Raw genomic sequence first — 14,988 nt, 5'->3', positions numbered from 1 at the left:
TGGTTCTGCAATAAAAATAATTTCTCCGAATCCAGGGCATGCCGGCATGATTTGATAAGTGCAGCACGTGCGCACTTCTATCATTGAAACAATGGTATTGAAATGACTCGGTATTGCGGAGGTTTGCTACAAATAACTTTTTTTTATGATGCTACGGCCTTCCACAGCGCATTTAAATATTAAGAGAACTTAGAGCAAAGACAAAGGCAACCACCTATATTTAGGTCGATAAACGGAACCCCGCGTTCATTCCGTGCTATCCACCTTCCCAAACCTTCACGCCACAAGATCTTTAGGTTCGCACATTGACGGCTATTAGGAGCATGAGATCATGGTACTCACGGTAGTTTTTTCGACCTGCACATAAAAACACGACCTGTCCAGCCATCGTAGAATTCGCCTAGAAGATCTACTTCATGGTCTCGATATCTTACGAACCCGTTCTGTTGGAGAAAACAAGAATCAGAGTGAGAAAAGGGTGAGTGATGAGTGCTGAACTTCTCTCCTTGTGTATGCAGAAGCTCAAAGGGAGACGGAAACTTGAGATGATGAGGAGCAGTCGAACAGGCGAACTTGACTTACACCAACAGAACTTGTGTTCATCCAGGCAGCAATTGAGGACAAGTTTCTTTGCCGCAATATTAACTTAAGGCCACATTCTTTCTTCGACAACTCCTCAACATCTTTCAATTTATAGGAAATAGACGCACCTACAAAGCAAGCATTTTTCTAATTTTCGTATGACGCTATGCGTGTTTGCAAGTTTCGCTTAAATTTACACATTAGGCACAAACACGTAAAATGATTATTGCCATTTCAGTCTTTCATTTTCGATGTGCAATGAATTTCAAAATTTGCAGCTAAATATTTGCAAAGTTTATCCGCAAGTCTGCAGTTATTAGCTTTTGGTAAACAAATAAATAGTTCACCCTAGCTAAATAATAACGCCAGTCGAATATTTCAGCGCAGTGACGCGACCATAAGTAATGCAACTCGTCGGGTATTCGATAATGTGATCAGGATCACTTTCCTTACAGATTCCAGATAGTTGCAACGTCTCAAAAGTGCGCAGTCCATTGCGAGGAACGTTGTGGCGAAGGGCTACGAAGTTTTTTTGATCACGAGGAGTTCCTTAATGTGCACCCGAAGCATGGCGCACGAGCATTTTTCATTCGGCCTTTGTTGGAACGCAGCCACCACGACCATAAAGATTCAGCCCCTTGATGGGCTGCACGAGGCCCGAGTCACTAAGGCACCATGGCGGGTGTGCTTTAAGATTGGTGTGAAGCAGGGCTAGACAAATTGTACCGTCGTGGCGATTTTGGCATGTGAATTATTTATGGTGGAGTTGCTTTAGCGCTGAAAGACACGGAAACGCAGAAAAGGGCACGGGGGGCACCAATTTATCAGGTAAGAGGTACGCCGGGCAAAGTGTGAAAGTACAGCAGCACCCTGTCCAAAAGAAAAATTACGATAATTTGGCATGCACTGTATACGTGTCGCTCTTTAAACGTAGTTTGCACACTTGTTTAATCGTAGCCAGGAGCGAAATCGAACGGCAGCATCAATGCCAAGGCAGTCTGACAGGCAGCACTTCTATCGCATTCCTTCGCTTTCTCAACAAACAAGAAATGTCATTACCCGGCAAAAGCTGCGCCCTGAACCTGCGCATACCACGCTGGATGTGTAGGTGTCTGTTTTTCTTCAAATTAAGAACAAAATAAAGTAATGATTCATGGGTGATACATAATGCGACTCTGTTTCTAAGCACTCAAAGAGTTTCAATACAAAATATGTTGCTTTTGTAAACGTTACAACGCAAATTGTTTGTTTTCTTTCCTGTTTTTTTATTTTTTGTACTGAAGTCGAGCCTAACCGTACACATGGACGGATGTGGAGTTTCTACATTGGAGGAAAATACTTGAATATGTGTTTCACAGAAAACACTCGTAAGTTGTTTCAATATCACGCTTGCGAAATAAATATTCAATAACACAATGCGCATGTTGACTTTCTTCCAGAAGTAATTGTTGCGTCCACAAATATAGGCTCCAATAATTCAGCGGTTACACTCAGAAATATCATGTGCTTTACATGAATGCCGCTTGAAAGCAACACACCACCATCAAAATCAAGGTCACTCTTTTCTTAAAAGTATGAAAGGAAACAGCCTGATACATGGGTTTTGTGAAGCTGCAATTTCCCTCACTTCTTCAAAGTTCCGTAAGTTAGCGAAAAACAAAGACTGCCATGGATAATGACTACTCTGATTTGCATTCATTCAGAGCCAATATACCATTATGGAATGGGCCCTAGATCCTTGAACGGCATCCTTGATTTAGAGTTTGATTCCTTTAAGAGTGAGACATACAATGGCCCAAAAGTTCCAGGACGGTGGCACCTTCTTCCGTCAACGTCACTACTGAGCACAAAAGTGATAGAAAATCTGGTCGTGTCGTTCAATGTAGTATTCCCTCCTACATTGGTGGTTTTTATATATGTCTTTACTCTCTAACCTTGCTATAATATAGAAATTATTGTTTCCTTTTTCGGCTGTAGTTTCTTTATGTCGTAACTGAGTTTTGCTCTAGAATTTATTTATTAATTGCTGCAACAGAGACACGCATGCTTGATGTGTTTGCTGCTTTTTGTTGTTTTATCTGATTTATTTTGCTCATGATCTGTATTTATCGCGTATTTTCTCCAACTTGTAACTATTACCGCTCCTGCTAGGGCCCAAAGTAACATCGGCAGTATTCCATAAATGAATGACTGACTGAATAAATAAATAAATAAATAAATAAATAAATAAATAAATAAATAAATAAATAAATAAATAAATGTCGGTAACGCCCGGCCAAAAACTTCACGCGGTTTCAACGCAGACCACCTTGTTGCTTTGTTCGTAATTTATAGCGACAACTTTCTTCAAAAGTAAACCAAAGGTGCACGTTTGATTTGCTTTACATTATGGGGGGGGGGGGGCAGAAGTGGGCAGTCAGCGAAAACTGCGTCGGCCTTCCTCTTCACAAGAAAGTGAGTCGCGTGCCAAACTTTTAGATGCTTATTTTGTGTTCTTGTTGTAACACAATAAATGACGCTTGCAGCATGTCATTCAGTGTTGGCCCACGAGATCTAGCTAGCAACTTCGACCTCCTTATTGAAATTTGGTAAGAGGAAACTTTTGCTGTCTTGTATGTTGCCTGCTGGAAACGCGTTCATTAAGGGTCCTGACTAGGCTCCAAAATGTCAAGTGATACTTCATCCGAGTCTCTTTCCTTCCTACATCAATAATCGAACTTTTTCTTGTTTATTTCAAACTGATGTCTTAGTGAATGAGTTATAGGGTCACCGTTTATCACTGGGTGCCGGCTTTTTGTTCTATTTGTTGAAGTTTACTACATGCCACACACCCTCGTGCGCATGATACCAGCCACTGCGCGTCTGCACCGTAAAGTTTGCGGTAGCTAACAATTATAACTGAAAGAAATAAACACACTATGTTGCACCATTAACCTGACGCGCCCGTGTATCTTAGCGGCGAAGGTTTAGGGTATTCCATGCGAAGTGCACGAAAAATTACCGGGATGAAGAAGTATCCAGTTATGTCATTTGTTGTACGCATGACGACGTGCTATTTCCTGCCTTCTCAACGCAGGTTGATGCAATGTAGAGCACTCCGCATGTTTCTCAAGGATTTGATGTGACCTCTCACATTCTGTTGCAGAAAAGTTGCATGCCTGTAAGCCGGAGACAACCCCCTTCCTCCCCCACCCCGTGAGAACAACACGCTTGAATAACCGACTGAAGTTACCATTAAGTCGCGTTATTCGTCCTCGCTCTGATATTAGTTGCTCTATGAGGGAGCAGCCTTTTCTCAAGACTCTATTAAACAGTCCTGATTGCTGGCCGAGCCATGTGTGTTCACTTACCGGGTATATTTGGTGAAAGCCTCGTTTCTCCCGGATTTCTAGGAACAGCGCCAGCATAGGAAGCGGCCAAGGCTCGTTGGGATCGTATTCCACCATCTTGTCTACGAAGACCTCCGCACCAGTGCTATGCCTACCTGCATCCATAAAAAGTAGACCTCATTCAAGACCGATAGTTTTGCTGCGATTCAAAAACGCGTCAGATGATGTGAATGCCGAATACGTTATGACGCACAAGCCTCGGTAGCATAAATTGATAACTGTCCTTCCGAACAGTTGCATTCGCGCAGCTAGACGAGAATATGGGTGTGCTATTGAACATGAACGGTGCCATTTTAGCGAGTCCTGTCCGGAATATGAGGGATAATAGCAGCAATTTTTCTGGCGTTTTTGCATATTGGGGACTCGCGTAAGTGAAAGATGTGGCTCGTAACCAAAAGATGTGGAAAGACTGCTCACATAATTAAATTAAATTACGGGGTTTTACGTGCCAAACCACTTTCTGAACATGAGGCATGCCGTAGTGGAGGACTCCGGAAATTTCGACCACCTGGCGTTCTATAACGTGCACCTAAATCTAAGTACACGGGTGCTTTCGCATTCTCGCCCCCATTGTAATGCGGCCGCCATGGCCAGGATTCCATCCTGCGAACACCATAGTCAAACACCATAGTCACTGAGCAACCACGATGGGTGACAGTTGAAGGTTGACATTCGCTCTATGTAGATTGGATTTGCTCTGTGGCCGTATTCAATATACGATATATGCAGAGATGCAATACAAACTCTCGGAAAAGAACCGATGGTACAGTTCCCGAATTCCGTCGCGCCGCCTTGCTGCTGAAGGCTGTTTACACATATTATATATTGTGACATTGTACTAAATATTGTACTAAAGCTTCATTTGCAGTGCTTTGCAGGGATTCTGGTATGAATAGAATAATAAAGTAAATCTCAGTCGGTAAACAGAAAACGGGAGCGCTTTACTTTTACCTCATTTCTCTTTGCAAATGTACTGCTTTTGTCCCAGAGACCAATGCGGCTTCCAGCTCCTTGCTTGTGTGGGCTCAGTCACTCGTGCGGATTGTAGGTATTGTTGAACGTTGTATGCGTTGTTGGCCTTGACGATTTCCAATATCACTGGGAGTCGGACGGTGAGAAACTTCGGAGTCATCCTAATTTGTGGGGTGTCATGGAGCGACTGTGGCAGGCAAGCTCGAAACCGGCAGCCAGATGGCTATGACTATGGCTTTGCAAATGGCTACGGCAAGATGGCTTCACTAACCCAGACGTTTGTGGCACTGATTCTGGAGGGTTGAAAACTCATACTCTCGCTTAGTTTGGCGAAGTGAATTCAAGAGTCATTGATCGCGATTGTCTGGCACAGCACTGCCCTAATCTACGAGTACGGGAGATACCATCGTGCGAGAGACTAAGATTGAAAACACTAGAAAGGACGTCGCATAGCTGTTGTTCAAATTGCACTCACGTTTACGATGCGTTGTCTATGAGGCCATAGAAGATAGGCTTATCTCGACGCGATCTCTCCTCTAGCTGAGCTAAGCGTGAATTTAGAGTAGCAGCTTGGTCTTTGACGGCTTTGTTGATAATGCTCGGCAGCTTCATAATATTTTGGGATTCTTCGAATGGATAGGCAAGGGACTCAATGACAACGATATCGGTTGCTCTTGTTTTTGTTTCTTTTTTACAAGTCTTAGCAATCTTATCAGGTCAGCATTACAAAAATTCGACTTTACCGTTGGGGCAATAATTGCTGCGAGCACGCTCTTATTGGGGGCGGGACCATCCTTCAGACTGGTGCTCAATTCTACACCCCCATAGAGAAGTAATAACTTGGCTAGACATACACATTCGCTGGAATAGTCAAACGAAAAAAGCGGGCGAGGAAAGAGCAGCAAAAACAATTGCTAGAACGCTTAGCGTTAAACTATTGCAGGTGTCTGCTGACTTGCAGAATGTATCAGGAAGGACGGAAAGGCGACAGCATGTTTGCCGGTCCTCCCAGTCCATTGAGCGAAGACGAAGACTTCGAGACTCCTGCATGCATTTCTGAAGCCGCAGTCGTCGATGACCATGCCATCTCGTGAATTCCAAGGAAAGGAGTCTGCGCTCGATTTTGATACACATAAACGGCAATCGGGTATGTGATCGGTCTTGTTGATGTGGATCCATGACGTTTGGCAACGTGAACATAGATGGAGGATGGTGAAAGAGACGAAACGTGAAGACAGGTGCTGATGGTGCCACGTGGTGCCACCGCTTGTGTGTGTTTGCCGCCTCTTTAGCCGCCCTTTGTCGACGTTCGCGCTGTCTAACCTCATCAATACAAAAGGTTGCCGCAAGGAGATCAACCAATGTATCAGTACGTGTGTGTGATTCTAAAATGAAGTTCTTTTACGATATTTTGGATGACTAGGAATCGGCCGCTGGTGATGTCCCGCGCTGCAATGATAGAGAAGATCAATTACATTTCTGCAATGGTCAGTGGTTTCTTACCCATGTCACAAGGTGTCATCAAGAGCAGCAACCTGAGGCTTCCGCGGGATGTACCGCAAATGCACTGGGTATGTGACGCTTTTGAATGAATGAATGAATGAATGAATGAATGAATGAATGAATGAATGAATGAATGAATGAATGAATGAATGAATTCTATTCCCCTTTTAGGAGAGGGGAGGAGCCGGGGGGGGGGGGGGGGAGCGAGCGAGGTCTAAGTACTCTAGTCCCAGCAGGCGTCCATCACCACCTTAGGTGGCTAGACGTCCGTCTACCAGTCGTGGTAGGCCTCCGCTACCTCCTCAGCCCACCTCAGGACTCGCTCCTGTAGGGTGGCATCGGAGCTGCGCAGGGCAGTCTCCCACAGCTCCTCGCTACTAATTAATGGTATGAGCGTTGGGAAGGGTGAGTTTTGTAGGGGCATTTGCCACAGGATATGGGAGAGATCTGCTATAGGGACAGGGCAAAAGCGACACTTGGGTGTCGGGTACGTGGCGGGAAAGAATAAGTGCAAGGTGCTCGGGGTAAGGAAAGGGCGAGTTTGTAGTTGGCGCCATAGTATTTCTCTCTTGCGCGTTCTTGGCAGAAAGAGAGGTGGACGTATAGGGCGTTGGCGTCTGTAATGTGCGCTAATTTCATGCAATGCGACGAGTGTATCTTTGTTGGTGTGTTGTTGGGAGTCATTGGGTTCTAGAATTAGGCACAATTTTGCGGGCACTCGGTCCGTGAATCCTTGAGCAGCGGCAAGAGCCATTTCGTTGCCTTGGAGTTCTTGATGTCCTGCAGTCCCGATGAGAGCGATAACGTTTTGTGGCGGGGAGCGACAAGTAGAGAGTGCGAGAGGTTGTTAATGTAGCTATTACTGAAGTTCCGGATAGCAGTATTAGAGCCACTGATGATGACGTCGCAATCAGGTAGCCCCGATGCGAGTGCGATGCGAGTGCCTCTTCCGCGTCGCCCGCCGTGGTGGTCCTGACTAATGCTGAGCAAACAGTGTTGCCCTGGTTTCCTACGACCGCTAGAGCATAATGATGTCTAGTGGTGTAGGCTGCAGCATTCACTAGACATCTCTCGTCAACTTGGGTCATTGAGTATGTGCCACTGATTGTACCGGAAGTGAGGGAAGAATTCATCGCGTTCACACGCACCTACGCGCCACAGCCTTACTATACGCAGACTTCTGTGCAGATCCACTAGATGGCTCATCGTGTCCAGAAAGAAGCGCTATAGAGGATCCCGCATGACATGCTTCTCAACATTCGTACGCTCCACAGCACCATGCATTTCGGATGGCAGGCGCCGGCTTCGTGGCGGTGGCGCAAGATGGCTCCGAGGGTTCTTAGGGAAATCAGTGTTCTTAGCCCCGCTGCTGGAGACGCCTCATACATAACTCGTTTCGAATGTGCATATAGGCGGTGCCGCTATATTATTTCAATGCTAACGCTTTACGTCGAATGTCACCGTGAGATGAGTTCTTCCGGAATTTTTTTTTCTTTAAGTTAGGGGACATTCAACGTAAATATAGTGCACTCTGTTTTATTCCCATAGTGTGACGTAATATTTACCAAAGCACTGATGTAAGAATCGGGCACCCGCCGTGGTTGCTCAGTGGCTATGGTGTTGGGCTGCTGAGCACGAGGTCGCGGGATCGAATCCCGGCCACGGCGGCCGCATTTCGATGGGGGCGAAATGCGAAAACACCCGTGTGCTTAGATTTAGGTGCACGTTAAAGAACCCCAGGTGGTCAAAATTTCCGGAGTCCTCCACTACGGCGTGCCTCATAATCAGAAAGTGGTTTTGGCACGTAAAACCCCAAATATTAAAAGAATCGGGTGGTGACTCGCAGCATCGTTTCAATCTGCGTATAAAAAGCTGTCTCCACTTACAGACGGTCACTTTGGTTTCCTTTAAAAGCAAACAGCATTATCTTACTAGCTTTTCTTGTCAAATTGGTTACCCAGAGGTGAGGGCCTTGTAGAGATGGTTTCGGTGAAGTCGGAGAGCGCCGCCTATAGAACGCAAGGCCGGTGCAATGCGATGCATGACGTCATGCTACTATGCCCGATTGCCATAGAATATAAAGGGGATACTTCCGAGTAAGTCACGGTGATCTTGACGACACCACTTTCGTTACAGCAGGTTTGGCAAAGAGTGCATAGGCCTGCTATCTAGGAGGTGTTGGGCCGAGCAAGCTCAGAGAAAGTAGGAAAGCTAATAAGGAAGGTGGTGCCAGCGACTGCGAATGGGCCGCTTTGTCTTGCTTAGCTTGTTGTGTATGGTAGAAAATCGCGGCGGCGCTCAATCGGAGAGTGAAAATGTGGAAAATGTGGAAGTGAAACTTTGGCAGGTCGGTGTGACGTACCGTTGAAAGGGCTCGACTACGTTATACCGCTACGCATTCTTTTATTATTCTTTTATTATTACTTTTTTTATTTATAAATACATTCTTCCCAGTACGTATGTGTAGCCACTGCCAGAGCAATCGGTGGGTAGTCATCCCTTATTAATACTGGGGCGGGGCAGTCTGTCGCTATTCCCGGCCCCCCTATCCCTCCAGAAAATATAATACTCAGTTTGGTTCGGCATAATATAATGCCTCTTTAATCCGCACACATCACTTTGACCCAGTGAGTATTCACGGATTTGTGACGTCGCGCTACAGATAGACAAAGGGGCACAGCCAGAAATTTTGGCCATTTGTGGAGGGCTAAGGGTGAAGAAGGCCTATGAACCGAAACAACTATGTTTATTCAGTCTAACCGCGTCATATTTGCTCAGGATATTTCGCTGTTTTCGTGACGTCGCATGCCAAATATGTGAAGTGGAGGTAGCATAAAAAGATCTTCAATCGTGGAGGGCTCATGCAGAGAGGCCATGGAAAAGTTTGGAATATCTTTACCTTATAACGCCCCAGGGTTGTACAATGCCGAAACACTTGCACTAAAAAACGTAGAGTATCTTAAAGATACTCCAGGTTCCATACCGTCAGCAATGGTATCGATATGAGAAAAAGAATAATCGCTAAATAATATGGTTTAGAATGGCTATGTTTAAAGTTTCAGGAATCGCAGACCTTATATATCCTATATATAAATCTTATATATCATCATCATCATCTTTTAAAGCCGTAGTAGTAGAACTGTCTCCTTCAAAGTAACAAAGTTCGATTGGTACAATTTTGTATAGGAAGCAACCCATGATGTACAATTAACAATAGAATCAGGTTTAGAAAAACAAAAACAAAAAGACTCAGTGCCCTTCCATTCTGAAAAAGGATGACCAGTGAAGCTGTGTATGTGGGCCCCTTAATGGCGAACTGCACCTCCGCCGCGGGTCGGCCCGGCATTGGACTACCTTCGGGATCGGCCCACATATGGGGAGTTTTTTGTCCGCGCACTGATGCGACCCTGGGGGCACTAGCCTTTAACGGCTTTGCTATAACTCGCAGTAAAATTGGTTACGTCTTTGCGTTTCTGAATTCATAATTAATTAAATATTTAATTCTTGACGACGACGAACGGGGGACCAGTGGCACGAGCGCGTTCGTGCGCTAGCCCCGCGGGGCGCCAGCGAGCTAGCTGTGGAAGAAGACGGTGATGCTGGAGTCAATCCTTATGATGATAGTTTTGTGTGTACACACTAACACCATTCTGGGGCAACTTGTCCTAAACAGCTTCGCTAAAAAAAAAAAAAACAATGCTCACGCAAATTGAAGATGCCGCTGCTGACTTCTTTAACCGAAGCTGACGGCGTTCGGACCACTTCAAGCGAGCGTTGGAGGTCTTCTGTGGCAGTCTGTGATCTGCGATTCTGAATTGCGGTATTGGGAAAAGACTTTGATTGGCTATGGCATGTTGCTAAGGCCATTGTTCTTGGGGGCATCAGCGTTGCGTAGCAATAGACAGATGACATTACAATACCAACTATTTCTCTCTCTTACGAATATATGGCGGCCTTATATGTATATAATACCACAATGAGAGGAAGCCATTGATGTATTAGTGCGCTGTCGAATATCAGTGGCGTCGTTATTTTTTTCGAGAACAATGAAGCAACGCCAAAACTTCCTGAAAGAACTACGTGCAAGCAGGTCCCTTTGAATTGCGCACAAATTCTGTCTGAATCCACTGAGCACATGCCAATGCAAAGCGAACGTAGTTACGCATTGGTACTCATAGGTAACGTAGACCTTAGAAGCTTTTTTGATTTAGAGTGGATAGAAACATCAAAGGGTCAGCAGATAAGCAAATATTTTTGAGCATTGGTAGAAAAAACAGCAGTGAGCGTATTGATACGACTAAATCCGTTAGAACCATAAGTAGCGGCTTGAAGTAGATAGAGATGTTGAGGAGATATACACGAAAACGCAGGGAAAGCACAGCTTGTACAGATTAACTCCATCAGACAGGGTCACTGTTTGTGATTACACCGTAAGGGGAAGACAATAAATAACGATTCTCATCGGGTTCGAGACAACAGCCCGGTTGCATATACGTTTCATTCATCTCGCCTGTGACAATACGGTTGCGATGCGGCCTGTTGCTGGGTTCCTTCGGCACAAATACGTATAACGTTCCCCTTTATCGCGAAGCCAGCTCCACCTCGTATTTCCCTCAGGGGCGATGATTCCCGATGATATTTCTTAAAATTCGGAATGTGCAACGGCAGGGCACTTGGCCGAGGAAAACCATAGTAACTTCAACATCCACTGTACCCGGCCGTCCGCGGTGGTATTGCATTGTCGGATATAATAATCGCTAAACTGTATGATTGACAATGACTTATGTTAAAATTACGAGCATCGTGCACAAGTGGCGCTGCCCGAAATGTCCACACCAAAACTAACATTTATCGATCGGTAGAATTTAGTGTCTTAATCAACACATCATTTACAATGCGCTGTAGTATTATTTTTAGAAACAAAAAATGCTCACGCAAATTCAAGACGCTCCTCCTTCGACTTCTTAGGGCCTATTTCGTGCTGCGGCTGAAGGCGCGTGGTCTCCTTCAAGTGAGCGTTCGTGGTCTGATGCGGCAGGGGATATGTTGCTATTCAGCACTATGCGATTCGAAAACGGTTTTGATTGGCTCCGGCGCGTTGCTATGGCGACTGTTCTTTGGGGCATCAGGATTGCGTAGCCATTCACCCGTGAAAGCCGTCTCTCTTACGAATATATCGCTGCTTTGTATGTGTACGGAATCACAATGGGACTAAGCCATTGATGTATTAGTGCGCTTTCGAATACGTGACGGCGTCGTTAACTTTTCGTGAACAATGACGCAACGCTGAAATTCCCAGAACAAACCACATCCAAGCGATTCCCTCTAAATTATGTTTTCTGATATCAAGTAGATCGTTAAGTTTTCGTAAGCGCCTAAGTTCGCATAAATATCCGATGGTCTGAAAGTTTGGTGCAATAAAATTGCTTTCATTTTAAATAGGTGGTGACCATATGTTCAAATTTGGAATAACATTTTAATTATTGATTTCCCTTTACAGAATACCTGGTAAAACACATCAAATTTAGCCTATATACTATTGGTAACAATACTATCATGACTTTCGATTAAGCCATAAAACTTAGGAAACTGGAAAACAAAACGAATGCTTTATGGAAAACGCAATTAATTGCAAAGTAACACGCGCATACTAGATATTGTCACGTGGTAGTGACGGTGAAGAGAGAACACAGTAGCAGTACTGTGAAAGACAAAACTACCTTTTATTGGGCGAACCTGTGCCCACAAAACAGGCTACACTTAAAGCACAACGATAGCGGCGAACACAGTCGGCGATCGTCGAAAATCTGATCAGCGGGTCAAGTGCGTCGGCTTTTATAGAGCAGTCGTCGAATGTTCCAGACTAATCGTTCGGACCCGTGTGCCTTCCACAAAGTTCTACACCATTCGCGTTACGCGATGAAATCAGATAACACAAGGTTCGGCGACAACAGACTGCCAGGTAGAAGCATCGATAACTTTCCAGAAACATCGGATACATTCAGGCGCGTCCCTCGCTGTGCGATTACAGTTTTTAAGCGGCGAAACGTGGTCGCCCGATAAAGATAAGTACACGTGTCAATACCCCCCTCTTAAAAAGCATCGACCCGATGCTACATACAAGCGAAATAAAAACACCCGTAGCAAAGAAAACAACAACAAAAAAATAAGGAATTTCGTCAGCGTCCGTAAAAGGGTTTAAGGCGCACCACGTGGACCACTTCAGATCGTGCGCGGCGCCGCTGTGAATGCGAAATGCCGCCTGGCACGACCTCATAGTCCAGAGCGCCAATACGTCGGATGACCTTGTAGGGTCCGAAATAGCGTCGGAGTAGTTTCTCACTGAGTCCTCGTCGGCGTATCGGTGTCCAAACCCAAACACGGTCGCCGGGCTGGTACTCAACAAAGCGTCGTCGGAGGTTGTAGTGTCGGCTGTCGGTCCTCTGTTGGTTCTTGATCCGTAGGCGGGCGAGCTGTCGGGCTTCTTCGGCGCGCTGGAGGTAGCTAGCGACGTCAACATTCTCTTCGTCAGTGACGTGGGGCAGCATGGCGTCGAGCGTCGTCGTCGGGTTCCTGCCGTAAACCAGCTTAAACGGCGTGATCTGTGTTGTTTCTTGCACCGCCGTGTTGTAAGCAAATGTGACGTACGGCAGGATGGCATCCCAGGTCTTGTGTTCGACGTCGACGTACATCGCTAGCATGTCGGCGAGGGTCTTATTCAGCCGCTCCGTAAGACCATTCGTCTGCGGGTGGTAGGCCGTGGTCCTCCTGTGCCTTGTCTGACTGTATTTCAGAATGGCTTGGGTGAGCTCCGCTGTAAAGGCCGTTCCTCTGTCGGTGATGAGGACTTCTGGGGCGCCATGTCGAAGCAGGATGTTTTCGACAAAAAATTTCGCCACTTCGGCTGCGCTACCTTTCGGCAGTGCTTTTGTTTCAGCGAAGCGGGTGAGGTAATCTGTCGCCACGACGATCCACTTATTTCCGATTGTTGACGTCGGAAAGGGTCCCAGCAAGTCCATCCCGATCTGCTGGAATGGTCGGCAAGGAGGCTCGATTGGCTGTAGTAATCCGGCTGGCCTTGTCGGCGGTGTCTTACGTCGCTGACAGTCTCGGCATGTTCTGACATAATGGGCGACGTCGGCGGTCAGGCGCGGCCAATAATACTTTCGTTGTATCCTCGAGAGTGTCCGGGAAAAACCGAGGTGTCCAGCGGTCGGATCGTCATGTAGGGCGTGCAGTACTTCTGGACGAAGTCCTGACGGGACAACAAGAAGGTAGTTGGCGCGGACTGGTGAAAAGTTCTTCTTCACGAGGAGACTGTTTTGAAGCGTGAAGGAAGATAGTCCGCGCTTAAATGCCCTGGGGACAACGTCGGTGTGCCCTTCCAAATATTCCACCAGGCCTTTTAGCTCCGGGTCTGCCCGTTGCTGTTCAGCGAAGTCTTCCGCGCTTATCATGCCAAGGAAGGCATCGTCATCTTCGTCATCTTGCGGCGGCGGGTCAATGGGGGCGCGCGATAGGCAATCGGCATCGGAGTGTTTTCGTCCGGACTTGTAGGTTACAGTGATGTCGTATTCTTGTAGTCTGAGGCTCCACCGCGCCAGTCGTCCTGAAGGATCCTTTATACTCGCTAGCCAACGCAAAGCGTGATGGTCACTGACGACTTTGAATGGCCTGCCATAAAGATAAGGGCGAAATTTAGCTGTAGCCCAAACGATGGCGAGGCATTCCTTTTCGGTGGTAGAATAGTTGCCTTCCGCTTTTGACAGCGACCGGCTAGCGTAAGATATCACCTGTTCGACTCCGTTTTTCCTCTGGACTAGAACGGCACCGAGGCCTAGGCTACTGGCGTCAGTATGGATTTCTGTATCGGCGTACTCGTCGAAGTGCGCAAGTACCGGCGGCGACTGCATGCGTCGTTTGAGTTCTTCAAATGCGTCGGCCTGCGGCGTTTCCCACTTGAACTCAACATCACATTTAGTTAGACGTGTCAACGGCTCGGCGATGCGTGAAAAGTCCTTGACAAAGCGCCTGTAGTAGGCACACATGCCAAGGAATCTACGCACTGCCTTCTTGTCGGTGGGCTGCGGGAACTTTGCGATGGCAGCTGTTTTCTGCGGGTCGGGGCGTACTCCGGATTTACTGATGACGTGGCCTAGGAACAGAAGCTCGTCGTAAGCGAAGCGGCATTTTTCTGGCTTCAGAGTGAGCCCTGATGACTTGATGGCCTCTAGTACTGTGGCAAGCCGCCTAAGGTGATCGTCGAAATTTCCGGCGAAGACGACGACGTCATCCAAGTAAACGCGACAGGTCTGCCACTTCAGTCCTGCTAATACTGTGTCCATGACGCGCTGGAACGTTGCAGGCGCCGAACACAGTCCGAATGGCATAACCTTGAACTCGTAGAGGCCGTCTGGCGTGATGAAGGCGGTCTTTTCGCGATCCCTTTCGTCGACTTTTATTTGCCAGTAGCCAGACTTGAGGTCCATGGATGAGAAGTATTTAGCATTGCAGAGCCGATCCAACGCGTCGTCTATCCGTG

The 14,988-nt window shown here is 46.6% G+C and overlaps 1 protein-coding gene across 2 annotated transcripts in view; it reads right to left on the bottom strand.

The window, feature by feature from the left end:
- Positions 1–11,538, bottom strand: part of LOC135895982 (uncharacterized) — a 131,622-nt gene extending 120,084 nt beyond the window's left edge. Inside the window, exons 1-4 of one of the 2 annotated variants that reach the window (XM_065424255.2) lie at positions 11,381–11,533; positions 10,151–10,256; positions 3,933–4,066; positions 343–443 (exon numbers count right to left, since the gene is read on the bottom strand). In XM_065424255.2, coding sequence (XP_065280327.2) covers positions 343–443; positions 3,933–4,028 — 197 coding nt within the window. In that variant the 5' untranslated portion in view covers positions 4,029–4,066; positions 10,151–10,256; positions 11,381–11,533. Of the gene's footprint in view, positions 1–342; positions 444–3,932; positions 4,067–10,150; positions 10,257–11,380 lie in introns of both variants that reach the window. The other variant, XM_065424256.2, reaches the window with a different exon arrangement.
- Between the last annotated feature and the right edge of the window lie 3,450 nt (positions 11,539–14,988).

Source organism: Dermacentor albipictus, chromosome 4 (assembly GCF_038994185.2).
Source record: "Dermacentor albipictus isolate Rhodes 1998 colony chromosome 4, USDA_Dalb.pri_finalv2, whole genome shotgun sequence".
Lineage (NCBI taxonomy): Eukaryota > Metazoa > Arthropoda > Arachnida > Ixodida > Ixodidae > Dermacentor > Dermacentor albipictus.
This window is presented reverse-complemented; position numbering and strand designations above follow the sequence as displayed.